Below are 25946 nucleotides of genomic sequence, written 5' to 3' on the forward strand. Positions count from 1 at the left end.
AATTCTTAGTAATGATGGTAGACTTGTATAAAAATACTAGAAGCTGCCCTAACTTTCAGAACAGTTAGTTTCTTTCTCAGGGATGAAAGATGGATAGGCTGAAGGAAATTAGAAAGGGAGGGTAAGTCACTTATACCACAATGTGAGAACATGAGTCACAGATAGGCACAACAAAAAGACTGTTAGAAAGTGAGTCTTCAGCCAACAAGTTCTTCATGAAAAACAGACGACACACACACACACACACACAAAAACATGCACACACACATGCACCCCCCCCCCCCCACACACACACACTACTCACACACACATGAGCACACAGAGTTGTGTATTTGACAGATAATTCATTGTGGAACTAACAAACTCTTTCCTTGTGAAACACTGAAGCCCACTCTGTTTTTCTTCAGTAACACTGCTCCAAGACTGAATTTTGCACCACTGTCATACTTTTCTGCCATACAATATGACTTCATTTTTTCCATTTTTACTGCACAGATCTGTTAAATTGTGGCATTCATTTCCAAATGTCTACTATAGTGTTTCCTAGAAACATTTTTAGTGACTACCTTCATTGGTGCTTGGTGATCTGTTTATTACACATTGTATATGGCAGACTGAATGTGCATAATTATTATACATGATTGCCAACATAAATTGTAAATAACATTGTAGGTACTTGCAAACAATAGAAAATGCAGGGTGTAATAATAACAATATTATGATTAGGGTAGATTGCTACTCACCATATACTGGAGATGATGAGTTGCAGACAGGCACAAGAAACAGACTGTGAAACAAGTAAGCTTTTGGCCAAACAGATCTTCATCAGAATTAGCCCCCCCCCCCCCCCCCACACACACACAAATGCAACTTATGCACCACCACAGTCTCTGGCATGTGATGGGAAAAGCAATTTGGGTGGTGGAGGTAAGGCGGACGCAGGGAGGGGAAGGGGACAGATGGCAGGTTAGTGATGGGAAACAGTAAAGTGCTGTGGGTGGAGACAGGGATGAGGTGGAGAGAAGGTAGGGGAATTAGGTGTAATCAAGAGGTTAGACAAAGGTCAAGAGGGAGGGGGCAGATAGGAAGTAAAAAGGCTGTAGGTGCATCAGTGGAATACCAGGCTGTGTAGTGCTGGAGTGGGAACAGGGAAGGGGTTAGATGAGAGTAAGACAATGACTAACCAAGGTTGAGGCCAGGAGGGTTACAGCAATGTAGAATCTATTGCAGGCAGTGTTCCCAGCTGTGCAGTTCAGGAAAGCTGGTGTTGATAAGAAGAATCCTTATGGCACAGTCTGTGGAGCAGTCCCTGAAATGAGAACGTTGTGTTGAACAGTGTGCTGAGAAACTGGGTGGTCCAGCTGTTAATTGGCCACAGTTTTTCAGTGGCCATTCATGTTGATAGGCAGCTTATTGGTTGTCATGCTCACACAGAATACAGCACAGTGGTTGCAGCTTGGCTTGTACGTCGCATGGCTGATTTCACAGGTAGCCCTGCCTCTGATGGTATAGATGATGCTTGTGACTGGACTGGAGTAGGTGGTGGCAGGAGAACATATTTGTATCTATTACAGTGGTATGAGCCATTAGGCAAGGGGTTGAGGGCACAGGTTGTGTAGGGATGGACTAGGGTATTGTGTAGTTTTGGTAGGTGGCGGAATCCATGTTTGAGGTGTGGGAAGGATAATAGGTAGGACATTCCTCATTTCAGGGCACAGTGAGCGGATGCCAAAACCCTGGCAGAGAATGTGATTCAGTTGCTCCAGTCCTGGATGGTACTGAGTCATGAGGGCAATGCCTCACTGTGGCTAGACAGTGGGACTCTGGGAGGTGGTGGGTGGCTGGAGAGATAAGGCACAGGAGATCTGTTTTTGTGCAAGGTTGGGAGGATAATTAAAGTCTGTGAAGGCTTCAGTGTTATCCTTCATATATTTCAAGAAGGACTGCTGATCACTACAGATGCAATGGCCATGTGTAGCTAAGCTGCATGGAAGGGACATCTTGGTATGGAATGGATGGCAGCTGATGAAGTGGAGGCATTGCTGATGGTTTTTAGGTTTGACACAGATGGAGGTACTAATGTAGCCATCTTTAAGGTGGAAGTCAACAATGTTGGCTACCTCTTGTCGTGCAATGAAATGAGGAATGTCCTAACCGCTATTGTTCCCATCCTTCTCCCTTGCCTCATATCCCTGTAATAGACCTAAATGCAAGATCTGCCCCGCACATGCTCCCATCACCAGCTACTACAGGCTGGTCACAAGTGTTACCTATCCCATCAGAGACAGGGTTACCCGTGGAATGTGTCACGTGATCTACAAGTCAAGCTGCAACCACTGTGTTGTATTCTTTGTGGACATGACAACCAATAAGCTGTCTCTCCGCATGAACAGCCGCTGACAGACTGTGGCCAAGAAACAGTTGGATCAGCCAGGTGCTGAGCAGACTGGCCAACATGAAGTTCTTCATTTTAATGACCGCTTTACAGCCTGTGCCATTGGCATCCTTCCTATCAACACCAGCTTTTCTAAACTGCACAGGTGGGAACACTCCCTGCAGTACTTGCTAAGTTCCCTTAACCCTCCTGGCCTCAACCTTCATTAGTCATTGTCTTATACTCTCCCATCCCCTTCTCTCTTCTTACTCTGGCAGTACACAGCCCTTTATTCTGCCAATGCACCCACAGTCTTTATACTTCTTTTCTGTCCCCTCCCTCCTGACCTCTGTCTAACCTCCTGATCACATTGAATTCCCCTACCCTCTGCCCATCCCATCCCTGTTTGTTTCCACACTTTACTGCCTCGAACCCCTACTCTGCTATCCCTCCCCCTCCCTACCCCAGCCGCTTCCTTATCGCACCACTCAGACTGCTTCTGCCATAAAGTGCTGCTGCTTGCAGTCTGATCTTGGCAGCCAGAGACTATGGTCATTGAATGTGAGTTGCATTTGTGTGTGTGTGTGTGTGTGTGTGTGTGTATGTGTGTGTGTGTGTGTGTGTGGAGAAAATATGTGAAGATATGTACCCTTTCATTAAATGTATCCCAGAATGTATTGACTGTTGAGAATCATTGTGTCCAAGAGATCGAGAGATTTGTGTTGGTGGTGCACTATTGAAGACCATATTGTGGAATATTATTTGTGGAGCTGGATGCCATTATTTCCTTTGTCTTTCTTCCTTATTCCTGAGAAAACAAGATATTTTTTAAAATTTGTGTAAGAATTGTGTCTTCTTTTGCAGCATGTGAATGTAATGATCAGGCTGCTGAATGTCATCCAGACACAGGAAAGTGCTTTTGCACAACAAAAGGCATTGTTGGTGACCACTGTGAGCGCTGTGACCCTTATAACCATTACTTTGGAGATCCCACAAATAAAGGCTCCTGTTTCTGTAAGTAGTCAAATTTCCACTAGAGTATTCTTTTTAATATGATTTGATGTTAGACGTTTCATTACAGCATTTTTTTGAAGGAGAGAGTGCCATTTTTTAAAGGCAGTGGTAGAATACGTAACAAACATTATAAACATAGCTTCTTCTCCTGTATAATGTGTTTTTAATAAAAGGTTTACAGTTCCTAAATTCCAAAGATGTCTGTACTGGAGTGAATCCCAATAAACAATGTTTACTGAAGTAGAAAGGGCAACTAAAACTAGCAGAAAGATTTATGTGCTCAGTAAAATAGACAAAGAAGCAGCAGTGACATATCCCATTGAGGAACTTGATACTTTTAGCTCAGGACAGGAGCACATAGAGAAGCTACAACTCAAGTTTAAAAGAAAAGTTGAGCATGCACTGGGTAGTTGTGTGCCCAATAGAACAGTTCATGATGGTGGTGACCCTTCATGGTACAGAGTCACAATAAAGAAACTTCTAAAGAAGCAGGGACTACTGCATAATAGACATAAAATAAAGCACAGTGCTATAAATAGTGATATGGTAGATGAAATTCATTTAGCTGTCAAGAGAGTGAGGCATTATGCCTTTAATGGCTACTATATATGCATACTCTCAAAAGATTTTTCACAGTATCCAAAAAATTTTGGTCATATGTAGATGCTGTTAGTGGAAATGGTTATTGTCTACATCTACATATCTACATCTACATTCTACATCTACATTTATACTCTGCAAGCCACCCAATGGTGTGTGGCAGAGGGCACTTTACGTGCCACTGTTATTATCTCCCTTTCCTGTTCCAGTCGCGTATGGTTCGGGGGAAAACGACTGTCTGAAAGCCTCTGTGCACACTCTAATCTCTCTTACTTCACATTCGTGATCTCCTCAGGAGGTATAAGTAGGGGGAAGCAATATATTCGATACCTCATCGAGAAACGCACCCTCTCGAAACCTGGCGAGCAAGCTACACCGCGATGCAGAGCGCCTCTCTTGCAGAGTCTGCCACTTGAGTTTGTTAAACATCTCCGTAACGCTATCACGGTTACCAAATAACCCTATGATGAAATGCGCCGCTCTTCTTTGGATCTTCTCTATCTCCTTCGTCAACCCTACCTGGTATGGATCCCACACTGATGAGCAATACTCAAGTATAGGTCGAACGAGTGTTTTGTAAGCCACCTCCTTTGTTGATGGGCTACATTTTCTAAGGACTCTCCCAATGAATCTCAACCTGGTACCCGCCTTACCAACAATTAATTTTATATCATCATTCCACTTCAAATCGTTCCGCACACATCCTCCCAGATATTTTACAGAAGTAACTGCTACCAGTGTTTGTTCCGCTATCATATAATCATACAATAAATCTATAATGAAATAGCATCTGAAAAAATCTGCATAAATATTCAGTCAGATATTCATAAGATTTCAAAAGTTGGTAATTTGCTTTAAACATACAGTATTCTAAAATTGTGCATTTCACAAAATGAAAATAATTTCATATCCTATGACTATAATAACAATGTGTTACAATTGGGATTGGTCAATTCATGCAAATACCTGGGTGTAATAATTAATAGTGATATGGAATGCAATTATCACATAGGTTCAGTTGTGAGTAAAACAGCTGGCAGACAATGGCTCATTGGTAATTACTAGGGGAAAACAATCAATCTACAGATGAGACTACATGCAAAACACTCATGTTACTCATCAGAGAATATTGTTCAAGTATGCGGGACCCATATCATACACTCCTGGAAATTGAAATAAGAACACCGTGAATTCATTGTCCCAGGAAGGGGAAACTTTATTGACACATTCCTGGGGTCAGATACATCAAATGATTACACTGACAGAACCACAGGCACATAGACACAGGCAACAGAGCATGCACAATGTCGGCACTAGTACAGTGTATATCCACCTTTCGCAGCAATGCACGCTGCTATTCTCCCATGGAGACGATCGTAGAGATGCTGGATGTAGTCCTGTGGAACGGCTTACCATGCCATTTCCACCTGGCACCTCAGTTCGACCAGCGTTCGTGCTGGACGTGCAGACCGCGTGAGACTACGCTTCATCCAGTCCCAAACATGCTCAATGGGGGACAGATCCGGAAATCTTGCTGGGCAGGGTAGCTGACTTACACCTTCTAGAGCACGTTGGGTGGCATGGGATACATGCGGATGTCCATTGTCCTGTTGGAACAGCAAGTTTCCTTGCCGGTCTAGGAATGGTAGAAGGATGGGTTTGATGACGGTTTGGATGTACCGTGCACTATTCAGTGTCCCCTCGACGATCACCAGAGGTGTACGGCCAGTGTAGGAGATCGCTCCCCACACCATGATGCCGGGTGTTGGCCCTGTGTGCCTCAGTTGTATGCAGTCCTGATTGTGGCGCTCACCTGCACGGCGCCAAACACGCATACGACCATCATTGGCACCAAAGCAGAAGCAACTCTCATCGCTGAAGACGACACGTCTCCATTCGTCCCTCCATTCATGCCTGTCGCGACACCACTGGAGGCGGGCTGCACGATGTTGGGGCGTGAGCGGAAGACGGCCTAACGGTGTGCGGGACCGTAGCCCAGCTTCATGGAGACGGTTGTGAATGGTCCTCGCCGATACCCCAGGAGCAACAGTGTCCCTAATTTGCTGGGAAGTGGCGGTGTGGTCCCCTACGGCACTGCGTAGGATCCTACGGTCTTGGCGTGCATCCGTGCATCGCTGCGGTCCGGTCCCAGGTCGACGGGCAAGTGCACCTTTCGCTGACCACTGGCGACAACATCGATGTACTGTGGAGACCTCACGCCCCACGTGTTGAGCAATTCGGCGGTATGTCCACCCGGCCTCCCGCATGCCCACTATACGCCCTCGCTCAAAGTCCGTCAACTGCACGTACGGTTCACGTCCACGCTGTCGCGGCATGCTACCAGTGTTAAAGACTGCGATGGAGCTCCGTATGCCACGGCAAACTGGCTGACACTGACGGCAGCGGTGCACAAATGCTGCGCAGCTAGCGCCATTCGACGTCCAACACCGCGGTTCCTGGTGTGTCCGCTGTGCCGTGCGTGTGATCATTGCTTGTACAGCCCTCTCGCAGTGTCCGGAGCAAGTATGGTGGTTCTTTTTTCCATTTCCAGGAGTGTATATTGCTAACAGGGGATATTGGTGAATACAGTTTATGGCAGCACGCATGGTCACAGGTTTGTTTAACTCATGGGAGAGTGCCATGAAGAAGCTGAAAGAACTGAATTGACAGTTGCTTGAAGATAGATACAAACTATCCCATGAAAACTGACTTAAGTTTTTAGAACCAACTTTTTATTGAATCTAGCAATGGATTACAACTCCCCACATACTGCTCCCATCAGGATCATGATGACAAGACTTTGTGATGATGAGACTGGGCTAATTACAGTATGCACTGAGCCCTTTTAGCACTCATTCTTCCTGTATGCCACAAATGAATGGATTGGTACCATTGGAAGTACCCTCTGCCGTACATTTGACAGTGGTCATATAGTATGGATGTAGGTGTAGAAATGACAGCTGGAAGATGAATATCGTTTCTTCCATGACTTGACTTCTGCAAATGTTGATAAGAAGCCTTTACCTTAACCCTTGACAGTAAATACATTGCCATCACTGTTTATACATAAATTTACACATTGTCCATGGAGCACAATGATGTGGTGCTATACTTTTGTTAAAACAACAGTTGAGATTGCAATAACATTTGTTTATTTAAACAAATGTTTATTATAAATAAATGTTATTGCTATCTCAACTGTTGTTTTAACCAAATCACTGTTTTTGATTCAAATGTATGTAAATATTCTAGATCAAATTTTATTTATGGGAAAATTTCTTCTAAATTGAAATTTTTTGCTTTTGCAGATGAGCTCACAATAGACTATCAATTCATGTTCAATATATCAGGCAAGAACAACCACCATTATACACAGATTAATTTTAGAAATAGTCCATCAAACCCTGCTGTTGACGCTGAATTTCGTATTGCTTGTTCAGTTCCATCAAAGCTGAACATCACCGTGAAGACTGGTAAGGCATATCACACGAGCACATTTTAACATTTTTGTGAAAACAGTAAATATTATTTTTGCAATTGCAGTCTCACCATGACAAGAAGACTCTTCACACTGGCACTACAGGCAGCAGCAAAAATAGTGAAAAGTGTTCTCCCATCACGTAGAAACATTTGCCAACATAATCTAGAAAGCACAACTCCAGTAGCCTTTGTGTGAGTCCTATGTGCTATATTGTGTCATGTCTTCTTTTTTTCTACTTTTATTTGTTTTACAAACAGGATTTCCTCCTCGTATAAGCATGACACTAGTAGTGTTGACACCACTTTCACAGGAAGTTTGTGCTACTTCCCTCTGCTCTGCTCTGCTCCTCTCTCTCTCTTTCTCTCTCTCTCTCTCTCTCTCTCTCTCTCTCTCTTTCTCTCTCTCTCTTGCAGTGTTCTGTGTGCAGGATGAGTCATCCTTACTTCCATTCTTGACAACCCTTTTCTCAAAGAGTCTTCTTAGCATGGGCTCACTGTGTAAATGCTACAGATTTTCTGAGGAGCATTTCATTGACGAATTGTTTGATTTGTATTTATTTACGGAAAGCAAACTGCAATTATAAATAACAGTTGAAGTACTGATTTTAATACAGATATTGTTAGTGATCCATCATCATCATATTGTCAAAAGGGTTGCTACAGAAACCTGTTTACTGTATGTATTTTTTCTCCTTTATAATAAGTGATAAATGATATAATGGTTTAGAGATCAGATTTTTGCCCTCAATGTTTTATTTAGTTTGACTACAGCAGGGCTGGTTAAAGATTTTTAAAATAGCAGTGTATGGTCAGAAGATATTCCAGTAAACCATACTACAATTAAAGATGCCATCAGTCATGCCATAACAATACCATGGTTGCTAACAGCTGCTTCAATGTACAAATCAGCTTCCATAAAACAAATGTCAGTGGGAATAAAAAGAAGCATTAATTTCTTTCTTAAAGTAGTGTGTCACATAATCCATACCATGCTATATATGACTTATTTATTTAGTGTATGGCTGATGTAGACATATCATAAAACTAAATTACATACACATATGTACATATTTACACACAAGAAAATTAAGTTTGGCTTTACAACTGAATATCTAGTCCTTCAGTCCAGTGCACTGCATCTGCAGTTGCTAGCAGGAAGTCCTCTTCAGCACCGTGATAGACTCGAATCTTGCATTCACTGACACTGTGGTATGGAGCCCCACAGTCACAGGCCGGATTAGGCAGCTTCTTCCACTTACAGAGATCATCCCTGCATTGGCCATGGCCGGTACAGATTCTGTTAAGTGTAGTCCAGGTCTTGAAAGGTAGGTTGAACCCAGTTGAAAGTTTAGCACCTGAGAAGATGTTATGCAGGCACACATCTGTCACTGCTTCCCACTGACCTTTCCATTCTTCAAGGTGTTTGAAATCCTTAGTAACCATGTCAGCAGCATTGCACAGAGGTGATGAGGTGATTTCAGTCTCTTAGGATTTAAAAGTGACATGTCACTATGCATGGGTAGATTAGAATTTCTGGAAATCTTGTGGAATTCCCTCATAAGGGCAGTACATCTGCATAGATCAGAAGGCATTATACCAGTTAACAGTGGAAGTCAATAAACTGGAGTAGATCTGATGGTGCCAGATATTATGTGCTATGTTGTATTCAGCCAGAAGTCAACAAGCCTTGTATGATGACTGCTCATCCAAACAAGTACACAGTACTCAGCACTTGAGTATATCAAACCCAGAGCTGAAGATGGTGGTTGCTGAAGATCCCCGTGTAGTTCTGCATCGCTTATGGAGGATCTTGTTTTGAGTCCTCAACTTTTGAGCTAAGTTAAGAAGGTGTTGTTTGAAGCATAGGTTGACACCAAGATATTTTGGGTTCCAATATGATGGAGAATATTGCCTCTGAAACTTAATTCCACTTTTATGCCTGCCAACTTATTATTCAAATGGAAGCAACACACTTCTCTTTCACTCACACTGGGTTGCAGCCTCCAGATTTTGAAGTCATTGTCTAATACAGACAGGTCATTGGTTAGAATCTCTTCTGTTGTCTACATTTCATGGTGTTGTACAGCTAGAGCCAGGTCATTGACATAGCAGATGACTGATCCGATCCTTTAAAATTTTAAAAACTTGTAAAAACTTAATGAGTTCTGTGAAAAGGAAAAAAAACCTCAGTTAAGGAAGTTCCACTTTGTCTTTGAAAAAGGAACAAAAAGTACATAGAGAACATCAGTTCTAAAATAAACAGAAATTTGTGACCAACATTATATACATTGTTGGTGCTTGTAAGCAAACTGAGTGCTTCACTAAAAACTCCCATTCATAAAGGTCATTGTATTTATTTATTTATTTTGTGTTCCATAGATCCATATGGGAACATATCCCTGGATATAGAATGAGTCAAGGTTTTTACAGATTACTGTTTTGTGCACAGATACATTGAGCTTATCATTAGATTAAAGAAACTGTGAAGTTTAGCATATACCCTTACATATTAGTTAAGATACATTAATCAGTTGTAGAGGTCACACAGTAAGATTTAAGCACAAACAAGAGATTCTATGCATTTCTGCTAAGAAATTCATCAATACTGTAAAAAGATTCATCTAGAAGGAACTGCTTCAGATTTTCTTTAAACTTTGGCATGTTTCCAACCAGTTCTTTAATGTGCGGTGGGAGGGCATTAAAAATCTTGGTGCAACTGTATAAAACCCCCTTCTGGACCATGCTTTTCGTTTTTAGCTCATATGGATATCCAGTTTCCTTCAGGTGTTGCAACTGTGGTATGAGCTATTGATTTTGAATAAGTTGCTATTTTTTTGAAACAAAGCACATCAGGGAAAAAATATATTGGGCAGGCGTTGTAAGGATTTGTAGAGCTCTAAACAGGTCCCTGCATGAGTGCCTAGGATGTACTCCACACATAATTCTTATTGCTCGCTTCTGTGCATGGAACACTTTTTTTGCTATTGGTTGATTTCCCCAAAATATTATACCATAGGCCATAAGTTGGTGAAAATAGTCAAAATATGCAGCTTTTATCATTTCTCTAGTGTCTGAAATTATTCTTAAGGTAAACGTTGCCGAGCTTAGCCTTTTGCACAGATCTTGAAGATGGTGGTGCCACCTCATTTTGCTATCTATATGCAGACCCAAGAATTTGGTGGACTCAACCTTCAAAACCTTGTGCTCACCCATTTTCAGGTTAGTTTCATTAGTAACATTTGTGTTAGAAGAGAAATGAATGTAATCTGTCTTTTTTAGGTTGACTGTAAGGCCATTGGTTTCAAACCAGTTTGTCAGATCTGCAAAAGCTTTATTTTCAGCCTAATCTGACACATTCCCTGAGAGATTATTAACTGATACAGTGGTGTCACCAGCAAACATTAGTATTTTCCCATATTCTGTACATAGTGCTAAGTCATTTATAAATATTAGAAAGAGCAGGGGGCTTAATACTGAGCCTTGAGGTACTCCTGCAGTAATGGAGCCCCATTCTGAAGATACCTGGCCACCATGCAATCCTTCCATGATTACTTTCTGCTTTCTACCAGACAGATAGGATTCAAGCCACGTACCTACGGTTCCACCCATTCCTAGGGTCTTGGCTTTACTCAAGAGAATATGGTGACTTACAGTGTCAAAAGCTTTTGACAGGTCACAAAATATTCCAACCGTCATCATATTATTATTTATGGCTTCCATAACATTGTCAACAAAGGCATGTATTGCATCCATGGTTGATACCCCTTTCCGAAAGCCAAACTAGCTACTGCTGAGGATGTTATATTTACTAAGATGCTCAACCATTTTACTATGCATCAGTTTCTCTAGTACCTTGGAGAAAACTGAGAGTAATGAAATTGATTGATAGTTTGTAGCCTCAGCCTTTTCTCCCTTTTTATAAATTGGTCGTATAAGCCCATATTTTAGCCTGGCAAAAGAAACACCTTCTTCCAATGACGTATTACTAATATGGCAGAGGACTGTACTTATTTCATTACAACAGTATTTCAGTAACTTGCTGGAAATGTTGTCAACTTCAGCAGAATTTTTACATTTTAATGACATAATTATTTTTTCTAATTTTTTCTAATGAGATGCATCTCATGTATTTTGTTAGCTAAGATGTTACGCAAGTATTCTGTAGCTTTCTTTACAGAACCCTGGCATCTCATTTGGTTGGTGACTGTTAGGGAATGATTGTTAAAGTTATTAGCCACTATTTCGGGAGCATCCACCGAAAGGCTCCCCGTTCTTAAGCTAATCACTTCTTTGGTAGATAGGCTTTTCCCCGTCTCACTTTTAATGTATTTCCATATGGTTTTCATTTTGTTATTTGATTTGTCAGTTTCCTTTTTTAGATATATACTTTTAGATTTTTGGATCAACTTCCTTAATATCTTAGAGTACACTTTATATTGCCCCATCACTGCAGTATTGTTAGACTGTCTGGCTGAGGCATACAATTCTCTTTTTGTTTTACATGAAATTTTGATGTCCTGGGTAATCCATGGCTTAAATCAAGGATTACATTGATTTTCTCTGACTCTTTTATTTGGAAACAACTCCTCAAAAAGATTTGATGTTAAATTAATAAATCCATTAAATTTTGTGTTGACATTGTCACGAACCCGCTCTACTGTTCAGGAAAAGTTATCTCCATAAGGACACCGTTATGGTGTGGCCAATGGCAGTATAGTACTTTAGTAGAGCTGGCCATGATGCCTCCTTTGCTGATGCTGCTGAGTCTGCGTTGTCCATGTGGCTTCTCATTGTCTAGGCGATGATTCCTTTGCTGCTCTGGGTCCAAGAAAAGGTGCGGATTTTTTAATTATTACTGGACTATCGAAAAATGACGCAGTATTCCACGGTTTCTTTGTATCAAAAACACATTTATTGCCAAAACTATATACACAATTCCACTCAACTGCGGCCAACACTCAAGTGGCCGAAAACCCGTTGTAGACCAAAGATCACAGTCATAAGCTACAAAGAACATACAATTCTAATATCGATTATTGATCGTAACACCTAACTTACTATTATCTTAAGCAAAAGCTTTTTTAACACATTTTTAGTGTATAATAAAATAAAATGATGTCTATTTGTCAGTTCCATTACAATATCTGCTGAGTTGAATACTTCAAACCAGTCAACTAACTGTAGCTTCTGCCTGTATGTCTCCATTGTTTCTTTATTTATTGGTCTCACATTTTTCCAGATAGGTTTGGTTTTCTGTTAAGATTTAAATGGGGGATTGTCAGAAGTATAGCATCATGGTCTGACAGCCCATTTAGGACTTGACTGACTGTCAAGCTACTGTGCCTAGACTTATCAATAAACACATTATCAATTAGAGTACTGGAGTGATCAGTTACCCTAATGGGAAATTCAACTATTTGCATTAGATTGTAAAAGCTCATTAGTTGCTCCAGCTCCATTCTGTCATAACATTCATTCAGGAAATTTACGTTAAAGTCGCCTAATATTATGACTGAAATGTTTTTTTCTGTACAATTTTCATAACATTGCTTCAGTCTGTTTGAGAAAGATTCCAAGATTCCCTACAGGTGCTCTATATATTAATAATATGACTACTGATTGGCTACACTATTTGTTGCCAGTTCTATACCACACACTTCAAAGTGCTGCTCAATACAAAATTTGCTTACATCAAGAGTTCTAAATACTACATTATTTCTAACATAAATCACTGTTCTGCCTCTCTCCATGTTGGATCTGCAATATTGAGATGCTAAACTGAATCTGCCTAAGCACAACATCTGACTACCACAAGTGACATGATGTTCAGTGAAGCATAGTATATCTGGTTGCTTTTATCTTTCAGTATCATTTATGTTTATTAGTAGCTGGTCTAGTAAATTTTTGAGTCCTCTTAGGCCAATGTTCTGATAGAAAATTGTGAGTGGTTTAGTCTTTCTTAAATCTGCACCATTTTTACGATTAGGCTTACTTGGTATCAGGGTACTTTCACGGTGGACGTGTAGGCCTACTGTTGGTTTGAGCTTCGGAACTTCTGCTATATCCTGTTCCTCTGCCTTGAAGGATACCAAAAATCCTCCTGGAGCCTGGAAGTTATCTTTCTTCTTGACTGCTTCACCACTTTTATGGTCACTGCTGGAGATTCCAATGGTTCTGTCAGGCTGGTGTGTTGAACACTCTGTATGTTGCTGGCACAGGATACAGCATTTAAGTGAGTTGGCAAATCAGTTGAGAACGAACTGTTTTCATAAATTAGGGTGCTTAGTTCGATCTTTTCTGTAATCAATTCGTGTAATCTTTCACACAAAAATCACTTCCCCTCATAGTTCAAATGTAATCCAAGTACAGAAGCATGCATTTATCTAATGGCCCTATATCCAAAATCGAACATTTTTCATATCTTGAACAAAGCAGTTTAATCCTTGCATTTGTTTTTCTGATCTCTTTGTTAACACACGAATGGTATATTAAATCATGCCGATGTGGAATGGTAGCAACAACAGTATTTTTAGACTTGTTTTGTTCTAGAAACAAGGACAAGCCTTTGACACAGGTCTCAGCTTCATTAAATGCCACATCATTTGCGCCTGCTAAAATAAAAGCATTGTCTAGCAACATTTTGCGTTCTAAGTCTACATTTGCTACAATGTTTTTGGTTCTTGCTCCTGGCTTCACCACGCTGCTTACTTGGATTTTATTGTTTACACTTTGCAGGGTTTCTGATAACTTTCTTCTGTGGCTATCAGCAAGCAAGATAATATTGCACTTCGATTTGGATTTTGGAGTGAATTTACAGTTGTCATTGCGCAGTCTATTGGGCTTGTTTATCTTGTTAACTGTCTTGTTCCCACTTGTCTGGACCGTTTCACTACCTTAAGTTACAGGGCTTCGATTTATGTAGCAATTTTCTTTTGTGACATGATTTATTTTGGTACTCACTCACTATTTATGGAGTTCATTCTCCTTAGTGTCACTATTTGTCGACAGTACTGTGAGTCTGTTTTTTTCGGTGAGCACAATATCATTTACAAAGTTTGATACATATTTTGCACATATTTTACGCTTCTCGAGATTCTCTACAGCTCCAGTTTGCAATTTACTTACAGTTTTATCATTAGGAACACAACACACCTTCTGTAGCTCGGTATTTTCATTTCTTAGTTGCGAAATTTCACGTCTTAGGACTTCCACAATTTTTTGTATACTTGAAATGCGTTCATTTACTTTCGCTATTTCACTGTCACACTTCCCACAGTTTCCTTTTTTATGGAAAAACTGTAATTTTTTTTTCACTTGATCACTATGAACAACCACACTAGACACCATCTTATAACTGGTCAAACACACACACACACACACACACACACACACACACACCACACATACACAAACATATACACAAAGCACATGCACTCATAGACATTTTGATTACATCAATCTTAAGAGTAGAAATTTGCTTGTTTGTTGAAGCTCCTATAGGTGAGTTCACAGGGTCAGAGTGACTGTCACAAAGAACAAACAGGTGGGGTAACTGGAATGTGCCAACTATTTTTTATAGTTAGAATGAAGACATTTTATGAGTGTATCTGCAGCTTTGTGCATTTGCACCAAGATGTACATTTAAAATAATTCCATTTTCTGTCCAGATGTAAAGCAAGGAGCATGGTGGTGATGGTGGTGGCAGCAGTGATGTTGGTGGTAGTAGTAGTAGTAGTAGCAGTAGCAGCAGTAGGTATTCTATTTATCAGCTGATCACTTTTAAATAGGTACTGGGAATGTCATGGTACTGCAGTTCAGCTCTGGAGCAGGTGTGCCTGTGTATAAAGTGCACCAACCACAAATAATGTAGTCTTGCACACTTCCATTCTTATTTTACAATTGAGAACCCATATGTAGTCCTTCATTATTACTTCATCTAACATAGTGACATGTTGTGTTGTCATAAGTCCAGGTGAGCAACAGTAATATAAAATAAACAGTAAGCTAGGAGAGAAAACATTTACAATCGATGCAAAAAACTGACCCAGATTCTGAGCTAGCAGCATAAACCCCACAATGAGGCAGTTAGTAATCAAATACTCATTTGGCTGGGATCTGATGCAACTGCTCTGAGTGGGTCATTACTGTGGGGTAACACTCATAAGCAGTAACAGAGTGGTTCAATGAAAGTTTATTTTGTTATTGTTTAATTAAACAGCAATTTAGCTCATAAATTATAAATTTATTTTATTGTAACTAAATGAAAATAAGATTGCACTGTGATTTTGTCCATACATGTTTGCCTTGGTAACATAAGGACAGAAATCCTTTACATATGTATGAAGTACGCCACACACTTTCTCTGTTATTAAAATTAGCATGTATGCTGAAGGGTTAAGAAAAAGGAAGTTAATTTATAAACAATCATATATGGGCCTAGTGTGTCAAGAATGGGATAAGTAGTTAGCTGTGGCCTTATAGCAGGAAATACCCAGGCTTTTGTCTGAAGTAATTTAAGAAAACTACAGAAAACCTAAATCAGGGTGCCTGGGTAGGGGTTGGAGGCTACATACTCATAAATGCAAGGTCAGTTTGTTTAAAACAGCAAAACCTCATTCAGTTTATTGCTAGTGAAAAATAGGTTTTGTTTATGCATTTACACAAAGATGTTATTTCAAAAGCTAGTGCTACACTCTTGATTCATTTCCCATAACCAATAACTGTACATACCAACACATGACATAAGGACCATGATAATAATTTTTGTCATCCATTTGTCAACCACAATTTACCATTTGCTTGTCTGAAAAACTAAATCAGCATTCCCTGTAATGAATGAGGTGTTGAGCTCAGAATGAGAACAAGGTGCTAATACATCCATTGGTGAAAAGTTTTCTAGTGAGAAAGCTAAAACATTCTAATGTGAAAGTGTATTGTGAAATGATAGAGGTGTTTTATTGTTATTTACTTGATACATTTTTACTGCACATCTACTCTCTGTTGTATACATAATCCAAAACTGCACAGAACGAGTTGCTAAACAGGTACTTTTTAAGTGCCTTTTGACGTTTGTTTTCATAACCACCTGTGGCACAATTTTACTACTTAGTAGAAAATGCTGTTTTGAGTTTTATGTTTAATATATTTTGGTAAACGCAAGTTCAGCCTAGATATTTTTCTATGGTCATGGACAGGGTGTTTAAGCTGCAATTATCAAGCCATTACCAGATAGTGTGAAAAGTGATCTGTTATTATTAGTTCATAATAATTCCATGTACAAAAGAACATAAGATGTCCAAACCAATTATTTCACATGGTCCACTGGCCTTTTTATCAGAACACACTGATGACGCAGTTCAATTTGTGATATGCGTGGCACACTGTTCTTTACATACTGCTTCACAGCCTGCTTATGCACTCACTACCAATATTGTTTGGCCACATGCTGTTCCATGGTTCTTCGACACGATGGCCTGCTGATACATGATTGTGCACCTATCTCAATATTTCCTCTCACAGTGCTGTTGGAAATGCAACGAAAGGTCCAAGATTTGGTTGCATACATAGCCCTCCATCATGCACAATGAATTGTGGTTGGATTGCAAATAGCTAACAGCCTCCATCAGCATCTTACGCTTCCTGTCACTCTGCAGTGGTAGAATATACCTGTTGTAATGCATTCATCTTCCTACTTTGGCCTTCCATATTCCTGTGTGTTTTGCCTCGTCAATGGATTATCTCAAAATTGAACTCACTGACTTCCTGTGACCAACACATTAACCTGCTCAATGGATCTTTCAAATGTCATAGCCATTTGCATACTGCATGATCAGTTATCACTTTGAATTTCCTACCATAGAAATAACATCAAGAGAATATTACATATGAGGATCATCATTTCCTTCTCTGTTGTAGAGTAATTTCCTTCTGTTTTATTCATCTGACATGAGTCAGCATGACAGCAAAGTGTATAATTGCACACATTACATGTCAAGACGAATTCTTTCTCATAATTTGGAAAAACTAACAATGGTCCAACTGTCAACAACTCTTCAAATTTATTGAAAGCACTCCAATGACCAATGATACTTTACTTTTTTTTAAAGGTTGTATACCTCAATCAGAAAAATCCAAACTCTTATAGGATCACTTCGTTGTCTATCTGTGTGTCTGTCTGATTGTGAAAAATCTTTTATCTCGGGAACAGATAGATGTATGAAGTTGCAATTGATATCAGATGTAAAGGTCTACAGTCTCTTGGTGATGCAAAAACTGAAGCATCTACATCAATGCAATCAAAAGAGACATCCAGTAACATATTTTGATATTTGCAAACTCACTCACTGAATTCTGTAGGGTTCTTCTTTACAGGCCTAGAATCATAAAATTTGGTGAGAAGCAAGGTTTTACAGCACAGTGAAAGAAAAACCCTGAAAATTGTAAATTTATAATTATATCATGCTTCTTGTTTTAAATTTGTTATTAGACTGTCAGTCTCCATCAGCCTGTTAAGGCCTATTTTTCTCAGAATCAGAAAGATATATAAAGTTGAAATTTATATCACATACAAGAACTTTGATGGTGTAACAAATGTAGCCCACTATGTCAATGCATCCACCAGATATGGTCATTTATGTTACATGCTTTGATAGTCGCAAGCTCACTTACCTATAGTGTACTTCCTGTTGACCTAGAATCATGGCAAGAAGCAAGACTTCCCAGTGAGACAAAAGAAAAAAAAAAAAAAAAAAAAAAAAAAAAAAAAACAACTAAAATCTGTTAATCTGTATTTATATCATGTGAAAAAGAAGTTTTTGGAATTTGTTATCAGACTGTCTGTCTGTATGTCTCTATTAAGACCCATTTTTCTCAGGAATGATAGACGTATCAATTTTTAGTTTATGTCACATGCTAAGCTCTATGTCATTTTGCTGATGTAAAACAGTTAAACTTCTAAGTCTATGGGATAAAAGATATGGCTATTTATGTCACATATTTTGATACTCGCCATCTCACTCATCAAAATGTATAGGGTACTTCTCCATTAAGCTAGAATCATGAAATTTAGCAGATAGCTTCTAAGTCATTACAATCAAAAGATCAAGCCATTCGTATAAAATATTTTAAAAGTCATAAACCCACTCACTGGAACCTACAGGGTCCATACATCCTTTTCAGGTAGAATAACATAATTTGGCAAGTAGCAAGGTCTTACAGCACAAGTAAAGAAAAAATATCTGGAGATGGTTAATTTTTAATTATGTAGGAAAAGAAAGATTGCTACTTACTATGAAGATAACACATTAAGTTGCAGGCAGCCACAATCAAAAGACACTTACACATAAGCTTTCAGCCAAGCCCATTGTCAGAAAAAGAAAGAGAGACACACAACATAAGCAAGCACACCTCAAGCACACAATACCAACAACTTCAGCAGCTCAGACCAGAATTCTGATCCAGACTGCCAGAGGTGGCAGTCATGTGCATGAGGTGCACTTTCTTATGTGGATGGATGGTCTGTGTTTCTCTTTCTTTTTCTGATGAAAGCTGTGGCTGAAAGTTTATGTGTAAGTGTCTTTTAATTGCACCTGTCTGCTACTTAACATGTCATCTTTATGGTTAGTATTAGCAATCTATCTTTTCCTATATTGATGATATACACTTGTAAAAGAATTTCCTTAAAAAAGATATGAGCTTTGTTTAAGCTCAAAAGACCAGTATTTGATATGTAAATGTAAAAGGAATTGTTGTTAGGTCAATGCATACAAATACAGGTTTGTGTGTTTGCTTATTGTTAGTTCTCATCATAGCTCTGACGATTTTTTCCTTTAGCTTGAATACTCTAAGGAGGTTTATGTTTTCAACACCCAAAAAAATTATATCTTATAACTAATATAAAACATGCATGGTAACACCATTTTCTTAACAGCTGGGTCAGCTATTTTATTTAGAACCCTCCAAAACAAAAGTGTTTAATCACTTCAGTAAGCAATCCACATGACCAGTCCATGACATGTTTCTGTTTATAGTAACTTCAAGAAATTTGACAGAGTCCACAGTGATGAGTTTTTTGCCATCATAATTTCACTGTGAGATATATTCATAAGTTTGTTTGGTTCATAAAGGTACAGTTTCTGCTTTTGTAAGATTCAGTTCTGTAGAATTATTATTTATCCTGTTTTCTAATTGTTGAAGTGTTTATTTGCATCCTGTGCCAATTCTTCGTTGTTTTTACAGCAGACTTCTGCTGTTGAGTCTTCTGTGTACAGAATTGTTACTGATGATATCTTATGTGACCTGGTGTTTATATAGTATAAGAACAGTTATGTGCCTAGTATTGAGCCCTCGGGAACACTTGCTTGTATTTTCTTCCTGCTAGAACAGGCTTCCTGTAAATTCTGTTGTATAACTTCCCTCTGTTTTATATTTTTGCAATATAATGATAACCAACTTAAAGAGCTGCTAAATTGTAACATGAAACTGAATTTGTTAGTAAGTAGTCAGAGTCTTTCACAGTGGTAAGCTTCAGTAATATCTTCTTGGTTTACAAGCCACTTCACTTTCAATAAAATACTCATGCTTCTGACAACTGTCTCCAGCATAGTCATCAGGAGTTAAAACCACTGACTGCCACAGTTGGGTTGCTGTTCATCTTATATAGATGCAATGGCTGTATCTGGGACCTTCGAGAGAGGGCTGGAGTGGCACATGCATGGAATGCAAGTTGGGCAGTTTCCAGTGGCTCCATCCCACTGTGGGACCAAGTGGCATCAGACGGCATGAGGAACTGTCACCGTGTTTAAAACTGCTGCTTTGCATCCCTACAAGTTCCAAAACTCCATCTTCGCTTTCGTTCAACATCCAAAGCCCACACCGATGCCCCCTGGTCTCTGCTAAAATGGTTGCTGTTTATTCTAATTTTGACCACTTGCTTTATAACAGTATCTCAATATGACGATATCTGAGCCAAAATTCCCATGTTTTCAAATAGTATCTTATGCTGATATTCTAGGTTATGTTCATCCACTGCTGAATTCTCAATTTCCCTTTGTTTAATGTGACATGAATGATCTGCTTAATGCTCAGCAACAGTGCAAGTACTCCGATCTATGTAAATGCTGCAACCTTCACAGGAGACAACATACGTGGCACAGACTCAAATACCTACATTGTTTTTTATGCGGTGTAACATATCTCTTACTTGTAGGCAGGCCAGAACATCTGTAAGCATATATAAGTAGAGCACTGTGCCAGCCCTGGCAGCTAGTGATTTCAACTCCTGATGATGATGATGATGGAGACAGCTATCAAAATCTCAAATATTTTATTTGAAGTGAGAGCTTGGAAACTGAGAAGATTTTATTGAAGCATACCACCAGAAATGATTCCAAAGACATATAACAGTCATCTATGGTAAGCACATAATGCAGAGTGTGCAACTGCTACAGAAACTGTGGAAGAAGAAATCACTTCTGCTAAGTTGTTTATAATTTTTATGAAACTGCCCGGACAAGGACGTAATTCGTCACTTGCTATAGGTAAGTACCACATTTGAATTGATGGAGTGGACAGAAGCTTGAAGAAGGCTCACCACACCATACCATAGTGAGACAGAGAATGCATCAGGCAGGCTTTGAGCTTGATGTTAATACCAGAAACCTACTTGATTATCATTTACTTCAGGCAACTTGCTTTAAATGTTTAGAAATGTAAAATTTTACACTTCATAAAATGAAAAAACATAGTATCCTATGACTATAATATGAATGAGTCATTGGGGGATCGACCAACTCATGCATATGAAGTGAAATGATCACATAGGTTCACTTGTGGGTAAAGCAGGTGGTAAACTGCAGTTTAGTGGTAGTATACTGGGGAAATAATCAATCTACAAATGAGATTGCTTACAAAGCACTCATGTGGCTGGTTCTAGAATATTGATGAAGTGTGTGGGACCTGTACCATATAGGAGTGGCAAGGGATACCGAGTGTATACAGAGAAGGACAGCACGAATTTTATTTAATGCATGGATGAGTGTCACAGAGATACTGAAGGAACTGAACTGGAAGAATCTTGAAGACAGATGTAAACTATCCTGACAAAGTCTATTAATAAAGTTTCAAGAACTGACATTAAATGATTACTCTAGGAATATACTACAATCCCCTATGTATCACTCATTTACAGATCATGAGGATAAGATTAGAATAATTATTGCACATACAGAGGCATTAAAACAATCATTTTTCTCACACTCCCTACATGTATAGAGCAGGAAAAAACCCTAATAACTGGTACAATGAGACTTATCCTCTGCTATGAACCTCACAGTGCCTTACAGAATGTAGATGTAGATGAACCAGAAAACTACCAGGAGTTTTGCAAAGACAAACACAGCATAGTTGATACATCAGTTAATAGAATCAAAAGAACTCAACACCAAATGAGGGCCCAATATTCCTGTAAGCTGACACTTTCACTTACATTGTAGAAACATCTTTTTTTTTAATAAAATAGAGTAGAGTAGAATCTTTATTGTCACACGACATGTTATATACAGGGTGTTACAAAAAGGTATGGCCAAACTTTCAGGAAACATTCCTCACACACAAAGAAAGAAAATATGTTATGTGGACATGTGTCCGGAAACGCTTACTTTCCATGTTAGACCTCATTTTATTACTTCTCTTCAAATCACATTAATCATGGAATGGAAACACTCAGCAACAGAATGTACCAGCATGACGTCAAACACTTTGTTACAGGAAATGTTCAAAATGTCCTCCGCTAGCGAGGATACATGCATCCACCCTCCGTCGCATGGAATCCCTGATGCGCTGATGCAGCCCTGGAGAATGGTGTATTGTATCACAGCCGTCCACAATACGAGCACAAAGAGTCTCCTGGGGTTGCGTAGACAAGAGCTTTCAAATGCCCCCATAAATGAAAGTCAAGAGGGTTGTCAGGAGAACGTGGAGGCCATGGAATTGGTCTACCAATTAATCGGTCATCGAATCTGTTGTTGAGAAACGTTGTTGTACAGCATCAACTTCTCTGATGCTGTTATTAGGGTTATCGTCAACTGCACGAAGAATTGCCTCGTCCATTCCAGGTGTCCTCATCGTTCTAGGTCTTCCTTACTCGCAAGTCATAGGCTGAAATGTTCCGTGCTCCCTAAGACGCCGATCAATTGCTTCGAACGTCTTCCTGTCGGGACACCTTCGTTCTGGATATCTGTCTCGATACAAAAGTACCGCGCCACGGCTATTGCCCCGTGCTAATCCATACATCAGATGGGCATTTGCCAACTCCGCATTTGTAAACATTGCACTGACTGCAAAACCACGTTCGTAATGAACACTAACCTGTTGATGCTAGTACTGATGTGCTTGATGCTAGTACTGTAGAGCAATGAGTCGCATGTCAACACAAGCGCCGAAGTCAACATCACCTTCCTTCAATTGGGCCAACTGGCGGTGAACCGAGGAAGTACAGTACATACTGACGAAAGTAAAATGTGGTCTAACATGGAAATTAAGCAATTTTATGCCTGCATAAAAAACTAAAAACTCCTCCCACACAGGCCAAACGCCCACTGATACCAACAGGCTGCAGTGTCATCCTCAGCCCACAGGCATCACTGGATGCAGATATAGAGGGGCATGTGGTCAGCACACTGCTCTCCTGGCCGTATGCCAGTTTCTGAGACCGGAGCCACTACTTCTCAATAAAGTAGCTCCTCAGTTTGCCTCACAAGGGCTGAGTGCACCCCACTTGCCAACAGTGCTCGGCAGACTGGATGGTCATCCATCCAGGTGCTAGCCCAGCCCAACTTAACTTCGGTGATCTGACGGGAACAGGTGTTACCTCTGCGGCAAGGCCATTGGCTATGTCTGCAGAGGCATTCATAATAAAAGATACATTGAAAGAAAGCTTATGCATTGAACCACAAGTGAAGTATAACATAAAAAGATAAATAAATGCTGCATTTCTTCCTGTTTCTTAAAATTTTTCGCAATGGTTTAAATTTTTTTATTTTTAAGTATTTGTCATATTTGTTTTCATGATTTATTAATATGGACATACATAAAAAGAACACATACCTCCATAAAAATGCAACATGTCAATACACATAGATGCTTAGATACATAATTTACATATATACACATTTCACCGTACAGACACATAAAAAAGAAAATATACCTTCATTAAAAGAGAACATACACACACACATGGAATACAGTGTAGAACAACTGAATAACAAACAAAGTTTAATATCCACTACTTATCTTCCTTTTTAATAAAATCATCCACAATGTAGTAATATTTGCTTTTTAAAAACTTTTCGGTGTTTGCTCCTGTGAGTTCTAGCTTGCAGTCCTTGAACTTTGACTATATTTTATTGTCAAGCTTCAAAGCCATGTATTATGGAGTATTTTCAAATGTCATTCTGTGGCAAAGTAATGTGTAATCTTGTTTATGCCTTGTTTCATGAGCATGCAAAAACAAATTTTCTTCAGTTTGTTTCAGTCATAGCTCTGATAATTTTTTGCTGTAGTTTCAACACTCTGAGGGGTTTCCTTTCCAATACCTCAAACAATTATGCCATATCTTACAACTGATATACTACATATCTTACAACTAATATACCACATGCATGATACACAATTTTCTTAACAGCTAGGTCAGTTACTTTGTTTGGAACCCTGTTTGTGAAAAAAAACCTATATAACCAGCTGATAAGCAACCCATGTGTCTGGCCATGACAAGTTTTTGTTTAGAGTCACTGCAAGAAATTTAACATTCTGCCTTCATAACTTAACTGTGTTCTATCATCCAAGAGTTTGTTTGGTTCTGAAGTGATTTTGTTTTGATTAGTTTCATATTATTATAATTTTTCTAATTTATGTTTCTTGAAGAGTTTGTTACGTTTTCAGTGCTAGTTCTTTGCGCTGTTACAGCAAACTACTGTTGTCGAGTCATCTGCATGTAGAGCTGTATCTGAAGTTAGCCAACCTGGCATGTCATTTATATAATACAGAAACAGTAACAGGCCTAGTACGGACCCCTGCTTGTATTTCCTTCCAACTAGAGCAGGATTTGTCTTCCTTATGTTGTATAACTATAGTCTGTTTTCTGTCCCTGAGATAAGATGGGAACCAACTTAAAAATTTTTCATGGAAGCCATAAGAAGCAAGTCTGAGAAGCAGCTGCTTGTGGTTTACCATATCAAATGCTTTATTGAGGTCACAGGAGGTACTAGATATGCACTCCTTGTTATCAAGTCATTTTCTTTTTCTAATGATTACTTCATTAACAGTGTGCACAGTCCTTTGTCCATTTCTAAAGCCTCATTGACTCTTAAGAATAATGTTAAGTTTGTTGCTATATTTTTCTAATTGGTCATTCGCTCAAATATTTTAGAAAAAATTGGAAATATTGATACTGGCCTAAAGTTTCCTCTTGCCTTGCCTTCTTGTAGACAGGTCAAACTTGTGCATGTTTCAGCCTGTCTGGACAGCAGCCCTCATCAAACAATTGGTTTATCATGTGACAGAGTTGGGGTGCAATATTATCACATCCTGTTTTTATTATTTTTCTCAGAATTTCATCCCAGCACACAGATGTTAAGATTTTTGGGGATTTTATAATTTTAGCCACTCCATAACAGGATACATGAATAAATTTGCCTTCTTCTTGATCTGTGTCAGATTATGTTGGGATTTACGTGTGGGGGAGGGAGGTCATCAATTTTCTTTTGAAGTTATATAACAATCCTACTTGTTGAATTCTTCACATATATGTCTTGAGTTTGTAATCATTTCCCCATAAATTTCTAATTTACGATTAAAACTTTGTTTCTTTCAGCAAAAATTTCAGTCTTGACAATCATCCTACAGCTTTTGCTTTATTTGTGACACTTGATATGTATTTATTATTTGCCATTTATTTTGCATGTTTAACTATCTGACAAATATTCTTTACTATCAACACACATTTGTGAAATTACATTTTCCTCAATGGAATACATTAAATCTGCTGAGCCTAATGCAGTAACCAAAGAGTTGTTGGAGGGTCAGCTTTGTTTTGCTACAATGCATACTGAAATTGATACTGCACAACTTGTCAAGATCAAGTTCCACATCTACATGGATACTCTGCAAAATCATATCTAAGTACCTGGCATAGGACTCATCAAACCACCTTCACAATAGTTGTCTATTATTCCAATCTTGTACAACCCGCAGAAAATGAACACCTATATTTTTCTGTGGGAGCTCTAATTTCCTTTATTTTATTATGATGATCGTTGCTCCCTATGTGTGTCAGCGCGAGCTAAATATTTCGCATTCGGAGGAGAAAGTTGGTGACTGACATTTTGTGAGAGGATTCTGCAGCAAGGAGAAACACCTTTGTTTTAATGATGTCCAACCCAAATCCTGCATCATTGCAGTGACAATCTCTGCCCTATTTCAC

The 25946-nt window shown here is 39.2% G+C and overlaps 1 protein-coding gene across 1 annotated transcript in view; it reads left to right on the top strand.

Annotated features, from left to right (window-relative positions):
- LOC126355902 (attractin-like) overlaps nucleotides 1–25946 on the top strand; it is a 167762-nt gene that overhangs the window by 111181 nt on the left and 30635 nt on the right. Inside the window, exons 3-4 of the mRNA XM_050006413.1 lie at nucleotides 3239–3388; nucleotides 7297–7461. Of these exons, the coding sequence (XP_049862370.1) occupies nucleotides 3239–3388; nucleotides 7297–7461 (315 nt within the window). The remainder of the gene's footprint in view (nucleotides 1–3238; nucleotides 3389–7296; nucleotides 7462–25946) is intronic.

This window comes from Schistocerca gregaria, chromosome 3, assembly GCF_023897955.1.
Source record: "Schistocerca gregaria isolate iqSchGreg1 chromosome 3, iqSchGreg1.2, whole genome shotgun sequence".
In the NCBI taxonomy this organism is placed as follows: Eukaryota; Metazoa; Arthropoda; class Insecta; order Orthoptera; family Acrididae; genus Schistocerca; species Schistocerca gregaria.